The sequence below is a fragment of the Heteronotia binoei genome, chromosome 5 (assembly GCF_032191835.1).
Source record: "Heteronotia binoei isolate CCM8104 ecotype False Entrance Well chromosome 5, APGP_CSIRO_Hbin_v1, whole genome shotgun sequence".
In the NCBI taxonomy this organism is placed as follows: domain Eukaryota; kingdom Metazoa; phylum Chordata; class Lepidosauria; order Squamata; family Gekkonidae; genus Heteronotia; species Heteronotia binoei.
In genome coordinates, this window is record NC_083227.1 from 29,989,717 (window position 1) to 30,017,277 (window position 27,561).

Below are 27,561 nucleotides of genomic sequence, written 5' to 3' on the forward strand. Positions count from 1 at the left end.
TGGGATAGTTCGTTTCCTAGCACCACTCTCTGTCCCCAAGTCTGGAGAAAGGAGGAGAGCCACTTCAAGGCCAACCCTGTGAGATGGGTGCGACATGGGGATACTCCGCCCTCCACTCAGTCTCAGAGCGGCTCACAATCTCCTTTATCTTCCTCCCCCACAACAAACACCCTGTGAGGTGGGTGGGGCTGAGAGGGCTCTCACAGCAGCTGCCCTTTCAAGGACAACTCCTGTGAGAGCTATGGCTGACCCAAGGCCATTCCAGCAGGTGTAAGTGGAGGAGTGGGGAATCAGAGGGGAACAGACTAGGGTTACCAGGTCACCACTGGCCACCAGCAGAGTATGAAAGGGTAGGGTTGCTAGCTCCAGGTTGGGAAACTCCTTAAGATTTGGGGATGGAGCCTGGGGAGGACAGAGTGGTCAGGGGGGTACAATGGCCATAGAGTCCACCCTCTAAAGCAGGGGTGGCCAACGGTAGCTCTCCAGATGGTTTTTAATAATAATAATAATAATTTTATTTATATCCCGCCCTCCCCACCTCGGCAGGCTCAGGGCGGCTAACAACATTTTATAAAAACATACAGTAGTTAAAAGCCTTTAAATTTAACAATATAAAACAGTGAACACTAACTTAACAACATTAAAACAATCCAGTAAGTACAATTATTCAGCGGTATAGGTCTTCAAACCGCATTGGCGGATCCTTAATTGCCTTTTTGCCTACAACTCCCATCAGATCCAGCCATTGGCCATGCTAGCTGGGGTTGATGGGATTGCAACTGAATCTCTTCCCACAGTCGGAGCATTCAAAAGGTCTCTCCCTGTGTGGGTTCTTCGATGCAGTTGAAGATGGCTACTCTCTTTCCACAGTTGTAGCATTCAAAAGGCTTCTCCCATGTGGGTTCGAAGATGGGTGCTAAGCCCAGATAGTCCAAATCACTGTTTCCCATTTGCAGGGTTGGGACCCGGTACCGGACCACGGAAGCTTCACTACCGGGTCACAAGAAAAGCCAAAGCTAGCCCCGCCCCCAGCAAAGCATGACTTCTGCTCTGCTTCCTTCTTTCCAACGTCTCTCTGCTGTGTAGAGAAAAGCTAGCCTTAAAGACTGACACAGGCTGCAAAGCTTGAGCTCCATTTGGCTTCCTTCCTTCCCCTGTCTCTGTGTTGTGCAGAGAAAAGCTAGCCTTGAAGACTTACACAGACTGCAAACCCTGAGCTCTGTTTGGCTTCCTTCCTTTCCCTGTCTCTGTGTTGTGCAGAGAGGAGCTGGGCTGCCTCTCCTTCCTTCTCCCCCTCTCCCAGTGTTTGAGAGAAAAGCTGGCGTCCACTGGCACTTTAGATCCATGAAGTGTTCTTCTTGAGCTTTCATGTGCCTTTTGGGGAGATTTCCCCTGGAGGCCTGGGCGGCAAAGAAGGGGTGTGTGTTTTTTCCAGCCAGGAGGGGTGGGGACTGGGCATTCCAGTAGCTATTTTTTTTACCAAACGAATTGTTGCTGGCTGGAGTAATCTGATGGTAAGGCTTTTTCCCCCTTTCCCCCCCTCTTCTTTCTTTTTCCCTCTGCAAGGAATGTTCTGTCTGTATTCTTGGTGCTGGGAGTGGGGGAAAGCAACAGTGGGCTTCTAGTGCCCTGGCCCCACTGGTGGACATTCTGGTGCTTTTTGGGCATTGTATGAGAGAATTTTGGATTGGATGGTCCACTGGCCTGATCCAACATGGCTTCTCTTATGTTCTTTCTTTTGATGGCTTTCTTTTCTTTTCCTTCAATTTTTACTGGATGAAAAATTGGCACCCCTGGCCTTTCTATGAGATTTCTGTGTGAGTGAGTGAGAGTTAGTGGTGTGGGGCAGAAAGAGATTATTGGAGATTACTGCTACATATCTCAACAGCACTGGAAGCGATGATACTATGAACTTGGCACAATATTACTGGTCCTGCTTTTAACAGCTGTCTGACACCAAAATTAAACTCCTCCTGTAGATATTAAAAAGGATTAAAGAAGTTCACTGGCAGTTATCTGCACAACAGATTGCTTTTAAAGGCATGGGAAACACAGCCAGTAAAAAGCTGCAAGCCCCTCATAAATATCCTTTTTGGGATAACTGCAGAAAAGCTTGTATGAACTTTATATAACTTGAAATTAATTCATTAATTGCAGTACAATTCTCTGCTACCTTTCACAGCAGTTTCCCAGTATTTCAGTCAAGGAAAAGTATGAAAAATAGCTGTCAAAAGATTTTCTTGAAACCAAGCAAGTTTGGTTGTAGCCTGAGGAAGTGTTCCAGTAGTAGCAGCTGAAGGAAGAGCCTATTAAATGTGTCAGCATATTTTGAGGTACAGCAGCTGCCAGGGCCCAGTGTGGCTGGTACACAGCGCTGGCATTCCTGATGGCAATGGCAACAGCACTTCCAACTGCATATACTGGCCAGTGCTGTTGAGGAAGGGGTGTGTAGGTGGCGCAGGCAATTGTACATGGGCATTAGGAGTGCTTGCAAGCTGGAGAAGAACACACAAACAGATAGGTGCATGCAGGTGTGAGGGTGGAAAGAGAGGACCCTGGGAATGTATGAAAAAGTTGCAGACCACCCACTTTCCACCCCCATTTTGGCTCAGCATGAGTTTCAGAGAGATTTTTCTGAAAACAAAGTTACTTCAGAAGAAGAGGCCGGTTTTGGGGAATGCCCTGGAAGTGACATCACAGGAAAAGGTGGTGTTTTGGTTTTGGTGGAGTTTTGGTTCAGTGTGCCCTAGAAGAGACATCACTTGGCCCATAACCTGGAAGTGACACCACAGGAAATGACATAATTCCTGGATCCACCCCCAATTTTAGTGGGCCACGAAGGAGAAGTGTAAAAATAACCGGGCCACGGGAAAGAAAAGTTTGGGAAACCCTGATCCAAATAATATCCTTTGTTATTTGGCAAATAGATTCATTTATTCAGATTCAGAGGTGCTCCACAGAACGGGGCCGTGAAAGAACTGAGAACCAAGTACATACAAAGGTATATAAAATGTCACCAACCGTTATAAAATTGGTGGTTCTTTTCAAACCTAAAGGTTAACAGGTTACCATAACAATACTAAGTTCCAACTACAAAGAGAATTAGCAAAGACATGTGAATAAGATAAGGGACCTTGAGAACACAGGAACACTGCCTCTCACACATCAATAGATTAAACAGACTCCCCTTAGATCGTAAACATCCCCCTGCCAGATAGGCAGATTATTTGGGCAGTAAACACCTAAATGAAGCAGGAGTTTGGGGCCTAGCACATAGATTCCAGAGGAAGAAATATATAGGGCCTTGACAATGGGTCTGAAGATGGCCACTCTGACTGAATCTCAGGCTGCTGTAACAATGTTTGTTCTTAGGGCTTTTTTTGTAGCAGGAACTCCTTTGCATATTAAGCCACACCTGTCTGATGTAGCCAATCCTCCAAGAGCTTACAGGGCTCTTATTACAGGACCTACTGTAAGCTCTGGGAGGATTGGCTACATCAGGGGTGTGTGGCTTAATATACAAAGGAGTTCCTGCAACAAAAAAAGCCCTGTTTGTTCTTATGGAGCTGTAATCAAACCATTTCTTTCACCATCATGGATGTTTTATCTTGTCTGAGGAGGCAGCACTCCTGTGTGGGTTCTCAGATGGTTTTGAAGAGTCCTATTGTGACTGAATCTCTTCCTGCACTCTGAGCATTCAAAAGGTTTCTCCCCTGTGTGGGTTCTTAGATGTTCTTGAAGAGCGCTACTGTCACTGAATCTCTTCCTGCATTCTGAACATTCAAAAGGCTTCTCCCCTGTGTGGGTTCGAAGATGGGTTTGAAGATTGCTACTGCAACTGAATCTCTTCCCACACTCTGAACATTCAAAAGGCTTCTCCCCTGTGTGGGTTCTTAGATGTCTTTGAAGAGTGCTACTATGACTGAATCTCTTCCCACACTCTGAGCATTCAAAATTCTTCTCCCCTGTGTGGGTTCTTAGATGATCTTGAAGAGTGCAACTACGACTGAATCTCTTCCCACACTCTGAGCATTCAAATGGCTTCTCCCCTGTGTGGATTCTTTGATGGACTTGAAGATGGCCAATCTGACTGAATCTCTTCCCACAGTTGGAGCATTCAAAAGGCTTCTCCCCTGTGTGGGTTCTTTGATGCTTCTGAAGGCAGCTTATGTCACTGAATTGCTTCCCACACTCTGAACACTGAAAACGTTTCTCCCCTGAGTGGGTTCTTAGATGTTCCTTAAGATAGCTACTGCGACTGAATCTCTTCCCACACTCTGAGCATTCAAACGGCTTCTCACCTGTGTGGGTTCTTAGATGGTTTTGAAGATTGCCATTCAGACTGAATCTCTTCCCACATTCTGAGCATTCAAATGGCTTCTCCCCTGTGTGGGTTCTTTGATGCCTTTGAAGATAGCTGTTGTTACTGAATCTCTTCCCACACTCTGAACATTCAAAAGTCTTCTCTCCTGTGTGGGTTCTTAAATGTTCTTGGAGATGGCCATACTGACTGAATCTCTTCCCACATTCTGAGCATTCAAATGGCTTCTCCCCTGAGTGTGTTCTTAGATGGTTTCGAAGACTACCTCTCTGACTGAATCTCTTTCCACATTCTGAGCATTGAAATGGCTTCTCCCCTGTGTGGGTTCTTAGATGGTTTTGAAGAGTACCACTCTGACTGAATCTCTTCCCACACTCTGAGCATTCAAATGACTTCTCCCCTGTGTGGATTCTCATATGAGTTTGAAGAGTGCTACTCTGACTGAATCTCTTCCCACACTCTGAGCATTCAAATGGCTTCTCCCCACTGGGGGTTCTTTGGTGATTGTGAAGAATGCTACTCTGACTGAACGTCTTCCCACAGTCAGAGCGTTCAAAAGGCTTCTCCCCTGTGTGGATTTTTTGGTGCAAAAGGAGCTGTGATCTGTATCTAAAGTACTTTTTGCACTGAATGCATTTACATGCCTTCATTATACTGCGCTTTGGAAAATGTATATTACTTTTTCCTCCTTCAGAGAATGCCATTCCAGTCTCTGAAGGAATAAAGAGTTTCTCTCCTGAGTAAATCCTTTGGTGTTGGACAAGGTCTGGTTTCTCTGAGAAGCTCTTCCCATAGTCTGAGCAGCTATAAGTTTTCTCTCCTGTTTGTGTTCTTAGAAGTCTAAAGGGCTCTCCTCCGTGAATCATGGTCTTTCCACGCTCCAGGCCTTGATGGGTCTCCTCTCCACTATGCACCCGTAAGTGGGCATTATATTGGGATTGATCTGAAAAGTGCATTCCACAACCCAAGCACTTGTATATTTCCTTCACCACATGAATTGCTACTTGGAGATCCCCCCCTTGGGAAGGAATGGGTTGTCTCCTCTTCATGACCATGTGGCTTATTTTGTGCTTCTTCAGTCCACCTTGATTTTGAAAATTGCCTCTCAAGTCTTCATTTTCAACTTCTTCAGGTGACAGAGGATGCAGTTTCTCATCCTCCTCATCCCTGTGATCGTCCCTGGCTGGAAGAAAGAAAGAGATCCTGTTAGAACCCATGAAAGGAAGTCTGATCTGCACCTAAATTTCCATCTGCACTCCAAATATTTCAATAGCTTCTACCTGCTGTGCACTTAAGTGTACAATAATATACACTTTAAAAGTACATTAAGACTCCTGCATGAGATATGCTCAATTTGGACACTGACCGTTTATATGTCTCAATATAACCAAAAAATACTAGAGTGACGGTAAAGATTAAATTTAAACAGCAACCCAACACTAGGCAGTTATGAAGATGCCATGCAGTGGTTCAGCTCGAGGTCCATTCCAGACGAAGACCCCAGGATTTATTATCGCCGTTTCAATAATATAACATCTTCAACAGCGGAATGAGCTGCAATGTATAACTAAGATATATTTATTAACAAAAAAAAATTTAAATAATGAAAGCCTTTAATTTTATTATATTAAATTAATTCAACACGCTGACCTTAAATGAACTGTTCTGGACCTCAATGTTCATGGAAATTACTCCTGAATATTTTTACTGTAATTAATTAAAATGTTAAATTAATAAATGCATCATATTCTATACAGATAATTAATACAATTATTTATATCTATTTTTGATACCTGAGTATTTGTGAAATTCCAATATTAATTCTATGGTGCAATTATCTGTATAGAATATGATGCATTTATTAATTTAATATTTTTAATTTCCATGAACATTGAGGTCCATTTAAGGTCAGCCTGTTGAATTAATTTAATATCATAAAATTAAAGGCTTTCATTTTTTTAAAAAAAATTGTTAATAAATATATCTTTGTTATACATTGTAGCTCATTCCACTGTTAAAGATGTTATAATATTGAAACGGAGATAATAAATCCTGGGGTCTTCATCTGGAACATTTATATGTCTCCCCACCTGTGTGACTTCTTTGATGTGAAGTAAGGGCTCTTTTGTGATGAAAGCTCTTTCCACCCTCCAAGCAATTAGATGGTTTTTCCCCCCAAGGGAATTTGTGTCTGAAAAATGGTGTTCATTCGCTGACTGAAAGTCTTTGCCAAGGCCACACTTTTCCCTGGAGAGGATTTTCTAATTCATATGGAGGCCTTTGTTCCTTCTTCTTCTGATTGACCATTGTCTTGGACTGAGATTTCACTGAAACCCCCCTCCTTGGCAAGAAATGGGCTTACCCCTCCTCTTATCTGCGCGGCTTCCCTCCTGCAGCTGTGGTCCATCTCCGTCTCCCAAGTCTGCTTCAGCATCTTCATTCTTGGCTTTTCCCCAAGCGAACCCCTGGAATTCCCCAGCTGTCTCCTCTACACCTTCTGCTGAAATAAAAGAAAAAGTTTCAATCAGTATCCATGCAAGAAGCCAAGCCAACAGTCAGGTGCAACTCAAAAATGGGGGCACATTTCTTTTATGAGATCTTCTTTCCTCCCAAACTGAGAAGCTGGTCAAGTCTTATCCCCTGCCAGGCCCTTCTGTAGAGCCGTTCTTATCTTCTGCCTCTCCCTCCTCTCCCCAGACAACCCACATGTATTTGAAGGGAAAAAATGGCAAAGAATCATTCATCCTCATTTCCCTGGAGACCAGGCCTTATGAGGAAAGGCTGAGGGACTTGGGGATGTTCAGTCTGGAGAAGAGGAGGTGGAAGGGTGGGAGGGACATGATTGTTTTCTTGAAGTCTTTGAAGGGCTCTCACTTAGAGGAGACAGCAGAAGAGAGGACTCGCAATAATGGATTGTCAGCAGAAGAGAGGACTCGCAATAATGGATTTAAACTAAAGGTGAGAAGGTAGAAGAAGAAGACATTGGATTTATATTCCACCCTCCACTCAGAGCGGCTCACAATCTCCTTTATCTTCCTCCCCCACAAGAAACACCCTGTGAGGTGGGTGGGGCCGAGAGGACTCTCACAGCAGCTGCCCTTTCAAAGATAACCTCTGCCAGAGCTATGGCTGACCCAAGGCCATTCCAGCAGGTGCAAGTGGAGGTGTGGAGAATCAAACCCAGTTCTCCCAGATAAGAGTCTGCGCACTTAACCACTACACCAAACTGCCTCTCAAACTGGCTGGATAATAGGAAAACCTTTTTAATAGTAAGAATCATAGAATCATAGAGTTGGAAGGAACCTCCAGGGTTATCTAGTCCAACCCCCTGCACAATGCAGGAAACTCACAAACACCTCCCCCTAAATTCACAGGATCTTCATTGCTGTCAGATGGCCATCTAGCCTCTATTGAAAAACCTCCAAGGAAGGAGAGCCCACCACCTCCCGAGGAAGCCTGTTCCACTGAGGAACCACTCTGACGGTCAGGAAGTTCTTCCTAATGTTGACCCAGAAACTCTTCCGATTAAATTTCAACCCACTGGTTCTGGTCCTACTTTCTGGGGCCACAGAAAACAATTCCACACCAACAGTGTTCAATTGTGGAATCAGCTCCCGAGGGAGGTGGTGAGCTCCCCTTCACAAGCACTTTTTAAGCAACGGCTGGACAAACACTTGTCAGGGATGCTCTAGGTTGATCGAGCAGGGGGTTGGACTAGATAAGTGGTCCCCAACCTTTGTGACACCAGGAACCAGCACCAGGGCCAGCCCATCCACCACAGCCTCAGGGCCAGCAGGATGAGGGCACCAAATTTGGCCCCGCCCCTCATGGCCACGCCACTGCACTGCCCTGACCCCCACCCCCGCAACCATGGAGCCTCACCCCTCCGCCCGCCCCCCGCAGCGCCTCCTCCATCTCTGTTTTTACGATGTTAAGGCCAGGGAAGGGGTGGTGAAGCGCCGCCTCCCCTGGCTCTTTAAAGGCTGACACCCCTCCCCCCCCATGCCGATCAGCAGGGAAAACATCTGTAGCAGCAGCGGGCAACCCACTGAAGAAGCGATGCCGCCCTTGTCTCCTCCCCACTTTCTTCCTGAGCGTGGGAAGAAAGTGGGGAGGAGACAAGGGCAGCACCGCTTCTTCAGTGGGTCACCCACTGCTGCTATGGACATTTTCTCTGCCGATCGGCACGCTGGGGGGTGGGGGGAGTGTTGGCCTTTAAAGAGCCAGAGAAGGCGGCACTTCACCCCCCTACCGTGCCCTTAAAATCGTAAAAACGGAAGGTGCTGGAGGTGCCGCGAGGGGGGGCGGGGCTGCGAGGCTGCGCAGGACCATTGGGGGGGGAGGGACAGGGCAGCCAGGCTGTGGCTCAGTTGCAGGGGTTGTGGCCCAGTTGCGGCCCCCGGGGCTTGGGGGCCCCTGGACTGGAACACCTGGATGGCCCCATCCAACTCTGTGATTCTATGATCCCATTTGACTTGCTGTGCAGCTCTTTGGGGAGGAAGGTAAAGGAGATTGTGAGCTGCTCTGAGACTCTTAGGAGTGGAGGGAGGGATATAAATCCAATATCATCTTCTTCTTCTTTGATTGTCTGCTCTTGGCCATTAAATACAAAAAGTTAAGAAGATACTCCTCCTTGGGAAGGAATGAACTTGTCCCTCTACTTACCAGCACGGCTTCCTTCCTGCCACTGTGGTCTATCTCCACCTCTGAAGTATCCTTCAGCATCTTCATTCTTGACTTTTCCCAAAGAGAACTCCTGGAATTCCCCAGCTGTCTGCTCTACACCTGCTGCTGGAATAAAGGAAGAGGTTCAATCAGCACCCAGGAAAGAAGCCAAGCCAACAGTCAGGCACTGCTCAGGGAGGTGCATTTCTTTTATCAGATCTTCTTTCCTCCCAAACTGAGAATCCAAACAAGTCTTATCCCCTTCCAGGCCCTTCTGTACAGCTGTTTCTGTATCCTGCCTGTCCTTCCTCTCCCCAGACTCCCCATGTATAATTTAAGGCAAGGGTGTCAAACTCATTTGCTATGAGGGCCGGATCTGACATAAATGAGACATCGTTGGGCTGGGTCATGTATGTCATAAAATGTAATGCCAGGTTGCAGAGACATAAACTTTAATTTGGCCGCTGCGTGACACAGAGTGTTGGACTGGATGGGCCACTGGCATGATCCAACATGGCTTCTCATGTTTAAAAAGGACACAGACAAACACAATTAAAGATTTTTTTAAAAAAAAGAAACACCTTTAAATGAAACATCCTTAAAAGATTAGCACTCTTGCAATTTTTATTTAATAGTCTCTGAAGGAAGCAAGAAAAAGGGAGAAGGAAGCAGACTTGCTCATGGGCCTGATAGAAGCCCTCCAGGGGCCTAATTTGACCCTTGGGTGGCACGTTTGACACCAATGTTCCCTCTAAGCTGTAGAGTCTTGTGAGCAAAAATTCTACTTTGTGAGCTCCTGGCATTAAAGTTGTGAGCAACTGCATCAATTAGTGTGCTCCGGGGTCATCCTTCCTGAGCTAAGACAAAAATGTGTGAGCTGGAGGCTAAAAATCTGTGAGCTATCTCATGCTAACTCAGCTTAGAGGGAACACTGTTTCACACCCCGGCTTTAAGGTGAAAAGTGGGAAAGAACCGTTCACCACTGTTTCCATTTGACTTGTCATGCAGCTCTTCTGATTCTCTGCATTGGACGGTTAAATACAAAAAGTTATCAAAATATCCAGTCCCTCAACTACACTGAGAGTTTCCCTGCAGTTGTGAACAGAGCCAGGAAGATCTAGTTTTCAGCTTCCCAAAAATAGATGTTTTCCATGGAAGGGTGCATGGGAGAGAAGCCTGGAGCTTATCAGATGAACCCCACAGTTAAAAAGGGAATTCCCCCCCCCACCCTGTTTTTGGAAAGGGTGCCATTTGTTAGGGAAGCACATAACACCTCCTCAGAGGTCCTTCTAGTAGCTTATTATTAACAAACAAGGAGAAAACCAGCCCTGCAGAGTAAGGCCACCTTTCTCAAGGTTGGAGCCATTTTCTTGCTGTTTCTGAGCCGTTCATTGCACTTTAGCTGGGTCTGTCTATTGTCTAAAGCAGTGGTCCCCAACTTTTTTGGCACCAGGGAACGGTTTTCTGGAAGACAATTTTTCCATGGACCTGGGGAGGCGGGGGGGGGGGGGGGAATGCTTTCGGGATGATGCAGTTGTGCACTTTATTTTGGTGTGGTGGTTAAATGCACGGACTCTTATCTGGGAGAACCGGGTTTGATTCCCCACTCCTCCACTTGCACCTGCTGGAATGACCTTGGGTCAGCCACAGCTCTCACAGGAGCTGTCCTTGAAAGGGCAGCTTCTGTCAGAGCTCCCTCAGCTGCACCCACCTCACAGGGTGTCTGTTGTGGGGGGAGAAGATACAGGAGATTGTAAGTCGCTCTGAGTCTCTGATTCAGAGAGAAGGGCAGGGTATAAACATTCTTCTCCGTCTTCTCTTTACCTAGTGGGCTTGATAATTCTACCAAGCCAAGAGCTACTGAGAGGTGAAGAGGAAAGGAGCCATGGGGATACCTTGCCCGTTCCCTTGACGTCACTGTGAAGGAGACTCACCTGCAGCCAGTTCATTTGGGAAGGAAACAGTCTCTTGAGACCTTCTGGAGAAATTCTGCAGCCATTCTTCAGATATGAGGCCTTTGTCTGTCTCCGCCATACTCTTTCTGATATTCCCGGCTTCTTCAACTGGGAGAGGGGAAGTGGGAGGGAGAAAGAGAGAGAGAGAGATCATTCCTATGTGGGGAAGGGAAGAAATCCAAGGAAAAGGAAAAATTCTTCTGGAAGGACAGAAACACTGTCAAGATCAAAGCCTAACCACTGGAAGGGGGATGGATCCTTTACAGATCACAGTAAGAGTCAATGGCTGTGTGTAGTAAGATGAACATATGAAGCTGCCTCATACTGAATCAGACCCTCGGTCCATCAAAGTCAGTATTGTCTACTCAGACTGGCAGCAGCTCTCCAGTCTCAAGCTGAGGTTTTTCATGCCTATTTGCCTGGACCCTTTTTAGCTGGAGATGCCAGGGTTTGAACCTGGGACCTACTGCTTACCAAGCAGATGCTCTACCACTGAGCCACCATCCCTCCCCTAGTAGTAGCTCCTTCTTTGGCTTATAACTTTGGCTGTAGGTGTGTAGTAGCTGTCTTTGGCCGACAGCTCTGGTTGTGTGTAGTACCTGTCTTTGGCCGACAACTCTGGTTGTGTGTAGTACCTGTCTTTGGCTGACAACTTTGGTTGTAGATGTGTAATACCTGTCTTTGGCTGATAACATTGGCTATAGGTGTGTAGTAGCTGCCTTTGGCTGACAACTCTGGTTGCAGGTGTGTAGTACCTGTCTTTGGCTGACAACTTTGGCTGTAGGTGTGTAGTAGCTGTCTTTGGCTGACAACTGTAAGGTCTGCAGTAACTCCTCCTTTGGCTGACAACTGAGAAAATAGGATCTGGCCCCTCCCAGAGTCTTTCTGAGGGCCTCTCAGCCCTGCCTTGGCCTCAGGCCAGGGCACCCCCTCTGGCTTGGGTGATGGCCACAACATGGGCCTCAGTTGCACAGATCAGCAGGGTGCCTTGTATCGCTCTACCCAGCCATGCTGAACATCACTTTCCCTGCCACCCCAACTTTCTGGAGCCCCCAGTGGCAGCCAAGTAGCTGGGCAGACATCACAAGCACACATAAGAGAAGCCATGCTGGATCAGGCCAATGGCCCATCCAGTCCAACACTCTGTGTCACACAGTGGCCAAAAAACCCCAGGTGTTCAATATTCATACATCATCCCAATGGCAACAATTTGAACCCTTGGCACCAGTATTCCCTCTAAGCTGAGTTAGCGTGATCTAGCTCACAGATTTTTAGCCTCCAGCTCACACATTTTTGTCTTAGCTCAGGAAGGATGACCCCAGAGCACAATAATTTATGGAGAAGCTCACAACTTTAATGCCAGTAGTTCACAAAGCAGAATTTTTGCTCACAAGACTTTGCAGCTTAAAGGGAACATTGCGTTGGCACCTATGGAAGATTCTTACCCAGAAAGGCCACGCTTCCATAGTTTTCCAGCATGACTTCCCAGTGGAGAGCTCTTTGGCCTGGATTCAGCAGGGCCCACTCGGCCGGGGTAAAATACATGGCCACCTCCTCAAAGGAAAAGGGACACTGAAAGAAAAAGCAGATTGCCTCCTCAGAGGTCCTTCCAAGCAGAGAATACAATCTCCATGGGGTCATTCTGGGAGAATGCAGGATGCCATGTTTGGGATGCATAAAGAGTGGGGTTCAAAGCCTCCCTCTCCTCGGTCAGAAGGACCAAAAGCCTCCTTGAGAAAGGATGGGGGAACCTGATTATCCCCCCTTCTTCCCTCCTACCTGGAGCAGAGGTGGAGCTGCCATTTCCACTCCTCTGCAACAACGATGGCTCGAAAATATCTCTTCACTGCCTGCAAGGGAGACAAAATTGGATGGACGAATGGCAACCTCCAGTTCCTGTTTTGTTTGCTTCTTTGAATTTTGCTTCATGCATCCCTGTTCCCAGGGTTGTCAAACCTGGTCTTCAGACAGCCAGTTTGGTGTAGTGGTTAAGTGTGTGGACTCTTATCTAAGATAACTGGGTTTGATTCCCCACTCCTCAGCTTGCACCTGCTGGAATGGCCTTGGGTCAGCTATAGCTATCGCAGGAGTTGAAAGGGCAGCTGCTGTGAGAGGCCTCTTAGCCCCACCCACCTCACAGGGTGTCTGTTGTGGGGGGGGAGAAGATATAGGAGATTGTAAGCCGCTCTGGAAGTAGTGACAGACTTCACTTTTCTGGGACCCAAGATCACTGCAGATGGTGACTGTAGCCATGAAATTAAGAGACGTTTGCTCCTTGGGAGGACAGCTATGGCGAACCTGGGCAGTATAATAAAAAGCAGAGATATCACCCTGCCAACAAAAGTCCATATAGTCAAAGCGATGGTATTCCCAGTAGTAATGTATGCCTGTGAAAGCTAGACCATAAGGAAGGCCGAGTGCAGAAGAATAGATGCTTTTGAGATGTGGTGCTGGAGAAGAATCTTGAGAGTCCCTTGGACTGCAAGATCAAACCAGTCAGTCCTAAGGGAAATCAACCCCGATTGTTCCCTGGAAGGTCAGATGCTGAAGCTGAAGCTCAAATACTTTGGCCCCCAAATGAGACGGGAGCACTCACTGGAGAAGACCCTCACGCAGGGAAAGACAGAAGGCAAAAGAAAAAGGGGACGGCAAAGGATGAGATGGCTGGACAGCGTTACTGATGTAACAAACACGAATTTGAGCAGACTTCGGAGGATAGTGGAAAACAGGAGGACCTGGCGTGACTTTGTCCATGGGGTTGCAAAGAGTCGGACTCGACTGTGCAACTGAACAACAGCAAAAAGCCGCTCTGAGTCTCTGATTCGGAGAGAAGGGCAGGGTATAAATCTGCAGTCTTCTTCTTTACACTCAAGAAAATTTGTAATGACTTTTAGTCAAGTGTGAGAGACTTAGAAGGGCAGCACCAGGTACCTGTGAGCCTCGGGGAGTTATAAATGCTGCCATCACTTCTGTGAGACTTGAAAGGTGAACCTTGGAGCTCCAAAGGTTACAGCATCCTTGCTGGATGAGGTCGAAAGCCCGGGCACATCGTTCTCCCATCTGCACCTCAAAAGTATCCTGGAGTCCAGACTGGCAAGAGAAACGGAGGGGACCGGAAATCATGTTGCAGGACATGTTGCCATCACATGCTGCCCAAAACCCAGATGTGGTTTGAGTGCATCATCCAGGGCTCTGAAACTGTACAGTACTACCAATGGGTTTCCAGAGTGTCTGCTGATAGTCCGCTCTTTTTTGGAAGTGAACGTCAAGTTGGACCTTAGAAATTATTGGAGTGAGACTATTGAAAGTTGGGACCATATCTGTCAAGACCCCAGCAGTTCAGTAACTCACACACTTTGTTCAGGAAATGGTAAAGATTATTCACTGACAGGCTTAGAGGCAAAACAAAGTTTTGCTGAGACTGGCTCCCTTCTCTCAGGGGCCTCCTTATATAGGATATCAAAACCGTTATAATTTTAAGCTAAAGCAGATTCCCTCATCTAAGATCATCCCAAGCAAAGACTATACTCTCCACGGGGTGGGATGTGGTATTTGGGATGTGTAAAGAAAATGGAGTTCAGAGCCTCCCTCTCCTCAGTCAGCAGGATCAAAAGCCTCAAGAAAGGAGGGGGGACTTGACTATTGCCCCTTCTTCCCCCCTACCTGGACCAGAGGTGGAGCAGTCGTTTCTACTCCTTTGCAAAAATGACAGCTGAACAATGTCTTTTCACTGCCTGCAAAGGAGATAACATGGGAAGGCTGAATGTCAACCTCAGGTGTTCCTATTTTGTTTGCTTTTTTGAATTCTGCCTCACGTATCCCTTTTCCCTAGGTTGTCAAACCTTGTCTTCTTTATGCTCAAAAATTTTTGAAATGACTTTTAGTCAAGTGTGGGAGAGGCAGAAGAGAAGCATCAGGTACCCAGGAGTCTCAAGTGATATAAACGCTGCCTTCGCTTCTCTGAGACTTGAAATGTGCCCAGCGAAGCCTGGAGTTCCAAACGCTGCAGCATCCTTGCTGGATGCAGACAAAAGCCCAGGCATGCCATTCTCCCCCCTGCTACACCTCCAATGTGTCCTGGAGTCCAGACTGGCAGGAGAAATAGAAGGGACCAGAAATCATGTTTCAGGACATGCTTCCATCACATCCAGCCCAAATCCCAGACGTGATTTTAGCACATCAGCCAAGGCTCTGGAAACTTTACAGTACTACTATAGGGTTTTCAGACCATCTGGTGATGCCCTGACTTCTGGGATTCTGTCTACTTCCCCTTAAAGAGGAGTGGCTGTCAAGACATTGGATGGCACTGCGTCCCTAAACTCCATTCCATGCAGTCTGCAAAAGAATTCCCCTTTTTTCCTGTCCTGAACCTTCAGCCCAATAACTTGAGAAGAGACTGGATTTATACTGCCCCCTGCCCCTGTCTTTCACTTGGAGTCTCAGGGTGTTTTTACACTGACAGTTTGTTGCTCTCTATCTCCGCATTGGAAACTCACCTTTTATCTGCATTTGTTTAGGTGAAATGGGTACCAACTGTGCTGTTGCCTTGTTTTTCTTGAAACTAGTTTTGATCTGCACATTTCTCAAGAGGCGTATCAAATGAAGTTGTAGAAGTTTTCCTCTATTTTCAGACCCCACTCCCTGTCCCTTCAAAAGCCACAAGGTGTCACCGATTTGCATGAGAATTGACAGCACTTGACATTCTTACATCTCATTGCTTGCCTCATCTTGTTACTTGCCTCAATTCACATTTGTATGGTGATGGTTTCTAAGCAATTGTATACAACCCTGTAGTCTGGCTGCCCTGATCACAGCTCATACTGTATCATACTCACTTGGATGTATCTCACAAAGTTTAATTTTTGCTCACAATAATCCACATCATGGAGTAATAAGGAAACTGTGAACATTGGAAAGATCTGCAGAGTGTAGCAAACAGGCTTCAAGATAAAATGTGAGGTCTCAGAACCATATATCTGCAGTTCCTGTAACTGACATCAGCAGTCTGTGGATGAGCTGCAATGCAGAAGTTTAGCTCTGCAAAATGAGCACAGCAAATCCACAGATGTATAAAGGAAATAATTAAAGCGGAGCGGTGGCAGGCGATTTTCGTACTCAATAACTCTGGATCAAAACTGAATATAAAAACGCCCTCAGAGAGGTTTACAATCTCCTTTCCCTTCCCCTCCTCACAACAGACACCCTGTGAGGCCAGTGGGGCTGAGAGAGTTCTGACAGAAACTGCTCTTGAGAAAGCAGTTCTTTCAAGAACTGTGACTGACCTAAGGTGCATGTGAAGAACTGAGGTATCAAATCCGGTTCTCCCAGATTAGAGTCTGTGCACTAACCACTACACCACATTAGCTTACACCAATCCCATCTGGGCATGGGATACCCTTACCACTTGACAGGACATCTTGGGCATGCTCCTGGGCCTGACTTTTCTCTGATGGAGGACCTTCTTCTTCCTCAGAGAATTTTGCTTCCGTCTTCACGGACCGTCCCCACATCTGAAACAACAGCAAGGGAGGCAGGTAAGAGAAGGAATGGAACCAGCAGAGGAGATGGATCCTGCCCCCCTCCCAGTCTCTTCATCCCTGCATCCAGCATCAGAGCTGCTTCAACCACAGGGGCAAGAATCAAAGTTGGGTTTTCTTCCCACCTTAGTGAAATATCTAGAGGTAGAAATATCCAAGAAAAGATAGGACCAATACATTGAGGAATTATACAAAAGGGATGAAAGGATGCTAATCTTCTCTGTGTGTTGCCAAAGCGAGCACACAAAATAGATGAAAATATGACAGATTCCTTTCCAGCTACTGGGCCACGCAGCCTAACTGCCCCCCTCCCCTGTGGCGCCTCCTCCTCTCTCCGTTTTTACAATGCTAAGGACAGGGAAAGCGCTTTCTAGGCTCTTTAAAGGCTTGCACACACACCGCCAATCAGCTGATCGGTAGGGGAAACCGCAGCAACAGCGGCAAGCAACCCGCTGAACAAGCGGCACTGCCCTTGCCTCCTTCTCCCTTGGGGAGCAGGCAAGGGCAGCACCACTTGTTCATTGGGTTGCTTGCTGCTGCTGCCACGGTTTCCCCCACCAATCAGCTGATCAACGGGGCGGGGGTGAGCCTTTAAAGAGCTCGGAAGGCGCTTTCCCCAACCTTAACAACGTAAAAACAGAGGGAGAAGGCGGAGCTGTGGGGGGGCGGGGCAGTGAGGCTGTCCAGCGCAGCGGGGAGGGGGAGGCCGAATTCAGTGCCGGTCCTGGGGTCGCGGTGGGCTGGTCCCTGGTGCCGAAAAAGTTGGGGATCACTGCCATAGATTACAGCAAAGCTTTTGACTGTGTGGGTCATGAAAAACTATGGTTGGTTTTAAAATGAATGGGTGTGCCACAACATCTGATTGCTTTGATGAGCAATCTGTACTCTGATCAAGAGGCCACTGTTAGGACAGAATATGGAGAAACAGGATGGTTTCCAAAGTGGCAAAGATGTCAGATTACATAATGTGTTTCATCTCCTCATCTCATCAATCCATATGCAGAACATATGATAAGGAAAGAGAGATTAAATTTAGGTGAAGGTGGAGTGAAAATTGGGGGAAGGCACATTAACAAAGGGTGGTGATAGGCAGTGTTCTTTCTAAGCTGAGTTAGTGTGAGCTAGCTCACAGATTTTTAACCTCCAGCTCACATATTTATGTCTTAGCTCAGGAAGGATGACCCCAGAGCACACTGATGCAGTAACTCACAACTTTAATGCCAGGAGCTCACAACATCAATGCCAGCAGCTTACAAAGTAGAATTTTTGCTCACAAGACTCTGCAGCTTAGAGGGAACATTGATGATAGGGGAAGAATCATCCCAGAGGCACCCACTCACATGTGGCGTGCTGCAAGGGGCGGTTCTGTCCCCAATGTTCTTTAACATTCCCTATGAAGAAAGGTTAAAACGCTTGGGGCTCTTTAGCTTGGAGAAACATCGACTGCGGGATGACATGATAGAGGTTTACCTGTGGAATTCACTGCCACAGGAGGCAGTGCGCTACAAGCACAGCCAGCTTTAAGAGGGGATTGGATAAAAATATTGAGCAGAGGTCCATCAGTGGCTATTAGCCACAGTGTGTGTGTGTATGTGTGTGTGTGTATATATATATATACACACACACACATATATTGGCCACTGTGTGAAACAGAGTGTTGGACTGGATGTGCCATTGGCCTGATCCAACATGGCCTGATCTCTTATGTTCTTATGTTCTTTAACATCTACATGCACCCCCTTGCCCAGATGGTTAGGAGGCATGGGCTGGGGTGCCATCAATATGCGGATGACACCATCTATTGATGGGTGGCCAATCCGACTATGCCCCCGACAACTTGGAACTGGCACTACAAGCCGTGGGATCTTGGCTCAGGCCAAGTTGAATCTGACAAAGACGGAGGTTCTCTATCTGAGTCACAGTGGCCTGGGAGAGGAGATCCCCTTGCCAGCTTTTGACAGGGTGCCACTAATACTGGCCCCAAAGGTCAAGAGTCTGAGAGCGCTCCTGGAGTCCTCCGTGACTATGGAGGCCCAAGTAGCAACCACTGCCAAGTCAGACTTTTTCCAAGAAGAAAAGAGTCACTGGAAAAGACAATAATGCCAGGAAAAGTTGTAGGAGGCAGGAGAAGAATGAGACCAAACATGGGATGGATGGACTCAGTCAAGGAAGCCTTGGCCTTCAGTTTGTAAGTCTTGAGGCAAGGCTGTTAATGTCCTCTGAGACGTCCTATTGTTAATAACAGAGTCACCATAAGTCAAAAGCAACATGATGGCAGTTACACGCACACTCACAGAAGGACACAGCCGGAAGCCTTAGCATAAGATAGTTGCTTGAACTGAGTGAATGAAACCCCTCACCTGTTCTGCCTGCCTCTTCTCCTCTGCCTGACTCAAGAGGAAACCTTCGGCCAGGGCCACAGCCTGGGAACTGGTCTCCGGCCCACATCCTCTGACCCAGCACTGCATTTCTTCTGGCAGGAGAGTCAGGAACTGCTCCAGGATCACCAGGTCCAGGATCTGCTTCTTAGTGTGCCTCTCCGGCTTCAGCCACTGGCTGCAAAGTCCATAGAGCTGGCTGCAAACCTCACGCGGCCCATCGACCTCCTGGTAACAGAACTGCCGGAAGCATCGGCTGTGTTCCTCTGCAGTCATAGTGTCCTGAGCCAAGATCTCTGGCACAGCTCTTTCCCCAAATTCAACATCGCTCCCTGCTAGGATGGGATGGGGACGTGTCCTCGGTCTCTTCCCAGTTCCAGGGCCTTCTGAGTCTTCCTCTTCCATCTCCATCCCCTTTCTCTTGGGCAGCCTCTAACTGTGGAAAGACACTCTTATTTGCTTGCCTATGAAGAGGGAGAGGGAAAGATTTCAAAAACTGCAGAAAGAAAACAAAAGATAATGGAGTTACATTTATTTATTTAATTTATATCCCGCCCTCCCCACTGAAGGCAGACTCAGGGCGACCCACAGGCTAGGGTCGAGTTTTATCATTTTTATTGGTTTTAGCTACAAAAAAGATAAAGCAGTGCAAAAGATACATAAAAGGGGGAAAGGGTCAAAAAGTGACCAAACAAGATAAAAACATCAATAAGACATAAGACATAAAAACAATTGTTTAAATATCAGTTAAAAACAATACAACAATAGATGCTAGTACAATGATTCATGATGCAATTAAGTGTCGATGGTAGCAGTATACTGGATAGTCAATATTAGATGTTCCAAGGGACCCCAAATTGCCTTAGCATGGTAGGAAGTCCAGAATGATGTTAAGTTCCAGTTTACGGGCCTAGTCCACTGCTGTAAGTTGTCATTATGAAAAAGCAAGGTGGAAGAGTGCCGTTTTACAGGCCCTGTGGAACTGTGGGAGCTCTTGCAGGGCCCTAATATCATCAACCCTGGTCAAGAGACACATAAGTGGATCAGGTGCAGGGCCAGTGCGTGGGAGTAGTGCCGACCCGAACGTCCCTCGTCCGGCCTCCTCCCGCTTCAAATGGAGCTGGAAAGAGGCCACGTCCTTCTTTCTTGTGAAGAAAGAAGGACCGTCTCTTTGCCAGCTTCCATTGAAGCGGGAGGAGGCCAGGCTGAGTGCTCATGCAAAGTGTGTGCGGCCTGATGACATCATCAGGCTGCACGTGATTCCCCCAGCACTCAGTCGGCCCTCTCCCGCTTCAAAGAGGAGAGCTGGCAAAGAGGCCGCTCAGCCAGCTCACAATCTCCTTTATCTTCCTCCCCCTCAACAGACACCCTGTGAGGTGGGTGGGACTGAGAGGGCTCTCACAGCAGCTGCCCTTTCAAGGACAACCTCTGCCAGAGCTATGGCTGACCCAAGGCCATTCCAGCATAACACAATACTTATGAAGCACACAGTATCAATTTTCTTGTATTGGGCACTGTACAGTACAGTAAAAATTTATTGCATAAAACCATTGGCTATTGCAATTTCAATTACAGCAATGTACAGGTTGAAAGCAGTCAAGGACTATAAGATGAATGCATTGAATTATTCAAAATCTTATTTACATACAGCAACCCCGTGATTCCATAGTCAGGCTCTAATAGTCCGGTTAACAACATCATTTAACTGTCTGCTGGAAATTAACTTTGCCCTGATTTTACTAGCAGCCAGAGCAAAAAGTGCTACCTTATAAGAAACCGTAGGGTCAATATCTTGTAGCTATTTATAATAGCTTCTAATTGAACAAATCAGCACCTTGACTGGCATGAATTATGATCATCATAATTACAACTACGACACCAGACTCCAAAATTAACACATACGTTGAGTTACAAACTCAAACACTGCTTATAACAATTAATAAAGTCCACAAGAGATGAAATTTCTTCAGTACCTAAGTACCCAAATTCAGGAAGGTGCTGATGATTCCGCTGTAACAAAAGTTGTTAATTTCTTCAAGAAATGGCGCAGGCTTCCAGTACTTAGGTGTGTTTCGGTAGCGACCCTTCATCTGACAACTTATTCCATTGTTATCTGGAACCAATGCTCAAGGCGATTCAAGCACGGTAGTCTAGTCAATTGCTCAAAGGCAATGGCCGTCATTGACTTTATGAATAGTTAGAAGCAGTGTTTGAGTTTGTAACTCAACATGTGTGTTATTTTTGGAGTCCAGCATCGCTGTAATTATGACTGTAATTCACGTCAATCAAGATGTTGATTTGTTCAATTCAAAGCTATTATAAATAGCTATAAGAAAATCTGTACTGTGTGTTTAAACAGTGCTTCACAAGTATTCTGTTATAGCAGGGTTAACTCTAGGATCTCAACCTCACCATGTTTTTCCCCTTATTTGCTAATCCCCAGGTGGGGGCAGGGGATCTCCTGGTCTGGAGGCCTTCCCCCCACCCCTGCTTCAGGGTCATCAGAAAGTGGGGGGGGAGGGGAATGTCTGCTGGGCACTCCATTACTCCCTATAGAGATTGATTCCCATAGGGTATAATAGAATATTGATCTTACGGTATCTGGGCTTATGGAGGGGCTGTTTTTGAGATAAAGGCACCAAATTTGCAGCATAGCATCCAATGCCTCTCCTCAAAAGACCCTCCAAGTTTCAAAACGATTGGACCAGGGGGTCCAGTTCTATGAGCTCCAAAGGAGGTGCCCCACCTTTCATTCTTTCCAATGGAGGGAAAGCATTTAAAAGGTATGTGGTCCAATGTTCCCGCTAAGCTGCAGAATTTTGCGAGCAAAAATTCTATTTTGTGAGCTGCTGGCATTAAAGTGGTGAGCTACTGCATAAATTAGTGTGCTCTGGAGTCGTCCTTCCTGAGCTAAGGCTTAAAAATGCCTGAGCTGGAGATCTGTGAGCTAGCTCACATGAACTCAGCTTAGAGGGAACACTGGTGCTAACAAATGAAACCACAAATAAGAAAATCGCATTTGGAAAAGTATTAATCCCCACTTCCCCACGCCTGGTCCTAGAATAACAGAATGTCTGCCGTCTAGAGCAAGAATGCAATGACTTACTCGAGAGTAAAGTTTCCCGGGATCCGGCTGCAGCCGCTGCAAGGCTTTTCTCTACAGCTGCACCCCGGAAGCCCTCCCTGCTCTCTTTTCCCAATTCAGATGCAAACCCTTACCGCCTTGCTCGGCCTCTCTAGCAAACGGCTCCGCTGCTTTAACCCTTGAATAGCTGCAGGCGAAGGAAAGAAAGAAACGGGAGGCTTTTCCTGTCTTCCCGGTCGAGCGCTGTGCCCCGACAGACCCCGCGGGACTGGACGGCAGCGGCGGACTGGACAGGGTGTCAGCTTGCCCAATGGCTAGTGGGGGCCTGTAGGCCCCTGATGAAGCGCCCCCCCCTTAAACATTAGATAATGTTAATGATCTTTTAGTAGCTTGGAAATATAATAGGGGTACCAATATTATTACTGTAATTCAGTTAAAATTTACACTGTATTTACAATTAAGTATCTATTGTATGCTGCCAGAAATATGTACAATGTATGTACAGTGTAATTAATAAACATATACATACATACATATAGCAAAAGTTTTAATTCTAGCTCTCACGTATTTTTTTTTATTTTATTTCTTATACAAATTAAATTATAGCCTTATAGTTGTGGGTGAACCCCCTATGTCTCCTGGCAACCAGTATTTTTAGACCCAGTCCACCATTGCTGGACAGGACTGGACCTCAGTGCATCTGCTGCCACTAGATGTGCCCCCTGCAGCTCAGTGGGATTCCTCTGGAGCAGGGGTGGCCACATGTGGCCCTTTCACACATATTGTGTGGCTCTCGAAGCCCCCCACAGCCCTATTGGCCAACTTGAAGAAGGCGTTTCTCTCTTTAAATCACTTTGCCAAGCCAGCCAGCAGCTTGGAGAATGCATTCAAAATTGCTTTCTTTCCACCTTTCCCTCCTATCTGCCTTCCTTCCTCCCCCTCTTGTGTTTTTCAAAACGTCTGATGTTCATGTATTGTGGCTCTCAAACATCTGACTTTGTTTTCTATGTGGCTCTTACATTAAGCAAGTTTGGCCACGCCTGCTCTGGAGTAACTCCCCGCACAGGACTGCACTCCTTCCTGGGAAACCCCAGGCCGTTCTGTTTGCGTATGTGTGGATTGGACCAAAAAGGAGGGAAGCGAAGCAATTTGAAGCAGTTCTAATGGGAATCACCTCAGGGCGCCTCTTCCACTGGGCTGCCCTCCTCCCAGGCAGGGGTCATATCACAGAAGAGGTACCAAAGCTCATTACTACAACTCATTTGCATATGCCACACATTACCAGAAGGTGGACTCAACTATATCAGCTCAGCATCTACCTTAAAATGCTTCTGGAATTAGAATGGTTACAATAAAACCTTCCTCCCATCCTATTTTTTAAAAAAACCTTAAAACATGCTTAAAACATTAGTACTCGTTGGTCTTAAAGGTGCTTTCTTTCCCATCCTACTTCCCACCATCCAGGGTGCAACAGTGAAGAAGAAGAAATTGGATTTATATCCCGCCCCTCACTCCGAATCTCAGAGTCTCAGAGCGGCTCACAATCTCCTTTATCTTCCTCCCCCACAACAGACACTCTGTGAGGTGGGTGGGGCTGAGAGGGCTCTCACAACAGCTGCCCTTTCAAGAACAACCTCTGCCAGAGCTATGGCTGACCCAAGGCCATTCCAGCAGGTGCACGTGGAGGAGTGGGGAATCAAACCCGGTTCTCCCAGATAAGAGTCCGCACACTTAACCACTGCACCAAACTGGCTCCCAGTAGAATTCCATCTGTCTCCTTGATAGGTTTTGGTTATTTTCCCACTTTTTTGTGGGGGGAAAATAGTTTGTCAAATCTTAAGAATTCAGCAAAATTCTCACAGGGGATTTGAACAATGGAGCCCAGAGGGAAGTGTTGTTGGGGGGGTTTTTTTTTGGGGGGGGGGAGGGTAAGAAAGAAAGCACAATGAAATTTAGAGGTTCCAGAGCTCTGCTCCTGTAAGCTCCTGCCCAAAATGGGAAGTGGTTTTAGGATGGCCTTGGAAACCTGTGTCCCTGCACATCTTCCAAAGCTCCACTGTCTTGCAGGCCTGTAGTCACAGGAGGCCTGAAGGGGACACTGCCCCCTAACCTCCAGGGGACCCTCCAGAGTGCAGCCTGGCTTATTTTTCCTTTTTTGCCAGAAGAAAGCTTATGAGAATTGGCAAACTCTACAATGATGGGAAAGGACATCCCCCCCACACTTTTTAAAAAGCCCCCTGACTTTTAAAATCCCGACCACCTTTGCCCCCTTCCCTCCTGATTTCTTTTTGCAGGCAGTTTTGGCAGGGCTTTTGTGGTGGGGCAGGTCTTATAGGTATCAGCGCCTTTTTTGGAGGGGAGGGGTGTTCTGCTTAGTCCTGGTGGAAGGGCTAACCCTGCCACTAGGCAAACTAGGTCCCTAGGGTGCCAGCCTCTGGGGGCGCCGAACTGGGTACCCCCCCTGCCAAGTTCCCTCTAAGCTGAGTTAATGTGAGCTGGTTCACAGTTTTTTAGACTCTGGCTCACACATTTTTGTCTTAGCCCAGGAGAAATGACCCCAGAGCAAACTAATTGATGCAGCAGAATCATAGAGTTGGAAGGGATCTCCAGGATCACCTAGTCCAACCCCCTGCACAATGCAGGAAACCCACAAATGCCTATCCCAAATTCACAGGATCTTCATTGCTGTCAGATGGCCATCTTGCCTCTGTTTAAAAACCTCCAAGGAAGGAGAGCCCACCACCTCCCAAGGAAGCCTGTTCCACTGAGCAGTAGGTGTCCCTGGGCAGTAGCTCACAAGACTCCACAACTTAGAGCAGGGGTGTCAAACATGCAGCCCAGGGGCCAAATCAGACCCCCAGAGGGCTCCTATCAGGCCCCCAAGCAACTGGCTGTCATCAGCTTCCTTCCTTCCTTTCCTCTCTCTCTCTCTTGCTTCCTTCTGCATCACAGCCTACTTTGCCAGGCTTGCTCAATTGCACAGGCACTACAAAGCAAAACCTCTGTTTTCTCCATTGGTTGAGGCTCCTCCCTTCGGGACAAACAGGGAGAGGCAGAGCTTGCTTTGCCAGGCTCTCTTGATCACACAGCAAAGCTACTGAACCAAGCCTCTCTTCCTTCTATTGGCTGAGGCTCCTCCCCCTCCTGGTCCCCTGGGGAAGGAAGGAAAGAGCCAGTGCTTCCGTTGCCCAGTTCCCTGGATCCCATGGGAGAAATACAAAGAAAGCACCTTTAAGACCAATGAGTACTAATGTTTTAAGCATGTCTTAAGTTTTTTTTAAGAATTTTTTTTTAATTGTGTCCTTTATAAAGTTTTTATCTTTGCTACCTAATCTTAAATAGGAACACGCATGGCCTGACCCAACATGGCCCAACAAGGTCTCATTTATGTCAGATCCAGCCCTCATAACAAATGAGTTTGACACCCCTGACTTAGAGAGATTATTGCCCCCATATGACTTGTTGATTTATCAGTGTGGGGAGGGGGGGTGGCACCAGAAGTTAGCCTTGCCAGGGTGCCAGACAGTCTAGGGCAGGGGTGTCAAACATGTGGGCTGAAGGCTGAATGAGGCCCCCAGAGGGCTCCTATCAGGCCAGCAAGCAACTCACTGTCATCTGCTTCCTTCTCTCTCTTGCTTCCTTCTACATCACAGCTTGCTTGGCCAGGCTTGCTCAATCACACAGGAGCTACAGAGCAAAGTCTCTGTTTTCTCCATTGACTGGCCAGCACATGAAGCAGCTTATGTACAAAAGTTCAAAATGCCCAGCCGTTTCATGTTTCCTCCTAAGTCTTAGGCTCAAAGCATTGACCATGACATTTCTGTAACGGATGTCAATAAACCCAAAAGCAGGTTTGCAATTTACACACACCTGAACAGCATACTCAAAATTGCTACAGTAAAGACATTGTCTCCAGATTTTGATGCAGTAATTCAGAGCAAGAGGTGTCAGTTATCAGGAATAAACAAAATATTGCAATCTTTTAAGCATACTTTTTAAAAAAATCTTTGCTTTTGTGTCCTTTATAAAATTTATATCTCCACTACTCAGCATTACATTTTATGACACAAAGCCCGACAAGGTCTCGTTTATGTTAGATTTGTCCCTCATAACAAATGAGGGACCCCTGGTCTAGGGCTGGCCTTACCCGGAGGGAATGGGTGGGAAGCAGCGCCACATTCTATATGAGTCCTGCCCTCCCCTCTTTAGAGGAGAAACAAAGCCCTGTTCTGAGAGGTTCACCTTCTGCGTGGGGCACAGTTTGAGGCAGGTTCATTCCAAGGTGAGCCCAGCTACAGAGGGGCAGGGGGACCCGACTGAACCCAAAGAGAAGAGGAAGCAGAGCTTCTATATCCTTCCTATTCTTTTCATTCTTCAGGGCTGCAGTCGTACACATTAAATAATGCACTTCTGATCCACTTCCAATGCACTTTCCAAATGGATTTTACTGTGTGACCTGGCAAAATCCAGTTGTAAAGTGCAATGAAAGTGGATTGAAAGTGTATTTAGTGTGTAATCGCAGCCCAGAGGCAGCAAAATGTTGTAAAACAGGGGGAAGGGGACATAATAGACATACTGCTAGAACAAGGAGATATTGTCTTGTCTCCAGCTTTGGGGAGGAGAGGGGATCGGGTAAACATATGGAGCAAAAGTCCATCAGTGGCTATTAGCCACAAGGTATATATCTTCCGAAGTCGGTCAAATGAGTCCCCAGCTTGCTGGGGGGGGGGGGGGGGGAGTGTAGATGACTGGGGAAGGCAATGGCAAACCACTCTGTAAAAAGTCTGCCGTGAAAACATTGTGAAAGAAACGTCACCCCAGAGTCGGAAACGAGTGGTGCTTGCACAGGGGACTACCTTTTTATAGCCCCGTGGTGCAGAGTGTTAAAGCTGCAATACTGCAGTCTGAACTCTCTGCTCACAACCTGAGTTCTATCCCAGCAAAAGCTGGTTCAGGTAGCCAGCCCAAGGTTGACTCAGCCTTCCATCCTTCCGAGGTTGGTAAAATGAGTACCCAGCTTGCTGCGGGGGAAGTGTAGATGACTGGGGAAAGCAATGGCAAACTACTCTGTAAAAAGTCTGTTGTGAAAACATTGTGAAAGCAACGTCACCTCAGAGTCGGAAACGACTGGTGCTTGCACACATCTTTACCTTTTATATATATATATCTGGGCTAGTGATGCTCTGTATTCTTGGTGCTTGAGGGGGCAACAGTGGAAGGGATTTTGGAGTTCTGGCCCAACCTTGCTCCTTGCATTGTCTATACAGGCTTTTGCGGTCTAATTGAAAAAGGGCTGCCACCGGACATCCTACAGAATGCTGGCGATCATAGTCGAGAAGTCAATACCGCCTATACTGGACTGAAATAGCGCTATAGAATGGTTTTAAAGTTGATATGTAAATTATGGTTTTATATGTTTTAATGGACTGATTGTTTTTATAATGTTGTAAGCCGCCCTGAGTCCGCTTGCAGAAAGGGCGGGATATAAATGGAAAGTAATAAATAAATAAATAATAAATACAGACACCACTGTGACCAAGAGCTTAAAGCACTGAATCCCCTGGATAGCTCTAGTGGGCACACACACAGACCAGTGCTAAAAACAATAACACTTTTTATT

General features: G+C 46.8%; 2 protein-coding genes across 2 annotated transcripts in view; both read right to left on the reverse strand.

Moving 5' to 3' along the window:
* LOC132571225 (zinc finger protein 709-like) overlaps positions 1-27,561 on the reverse strand; it is a 1,224,940-nt gene that overhangs the window by 1,061,690 nt on the left and 135,689 nt on the right. The window lies entirely within an intron of this gene.
* LOC132571240 (oocyte zinc finger protein XlCOF6-like) lies at positions 2,909-12,507 on the reverse strand. Its single transcript, XM_060237972.1, has 5 exons — positions 12,387-12,507; positions 10,921-11,049; positions 8,987-9,112; positions 6,684-6,821; positions 2,909-5,504 (listed from the first exon to the last, which is right to left on the reverse strand). Exons 1-5 carry the CDS (start codon positions 12,484-12,486, stop codon positions 3,604-3,606), a joined length of 2,394 nt encoding a protein of 797 aa, XP_060093955.1. The 5' UTR covers positions 12,487-12,507; the 3' UTR covers positions 2,909-3,603.

Bases quoted from the DNA above. Each gene is read 5' to 3' on its own strand.
- LOC132571240 (XM_060237972.1), bottom strand. From the start codon at position 12,486: ATGTATTTTACCCCGGCCGAGTGGGCCCTGCTGAATCCAGGCCAAAGA. The intron at 11,050-12,386 runs GTAAGAATCTTC...CCCCTCTCCCAG, and splicing joins TGGAAGCGTGGCCTTTCTGG to TTGAAGAAGCCGGGAATATC. The intron at 6,822-8,986 runs GTAAGTAGAGGG...CTTTTATTTCAG, and splicing joins GCAGGAAGGAAGCCGTGCTG to CAGAAGGTGTAGAGGAGACA.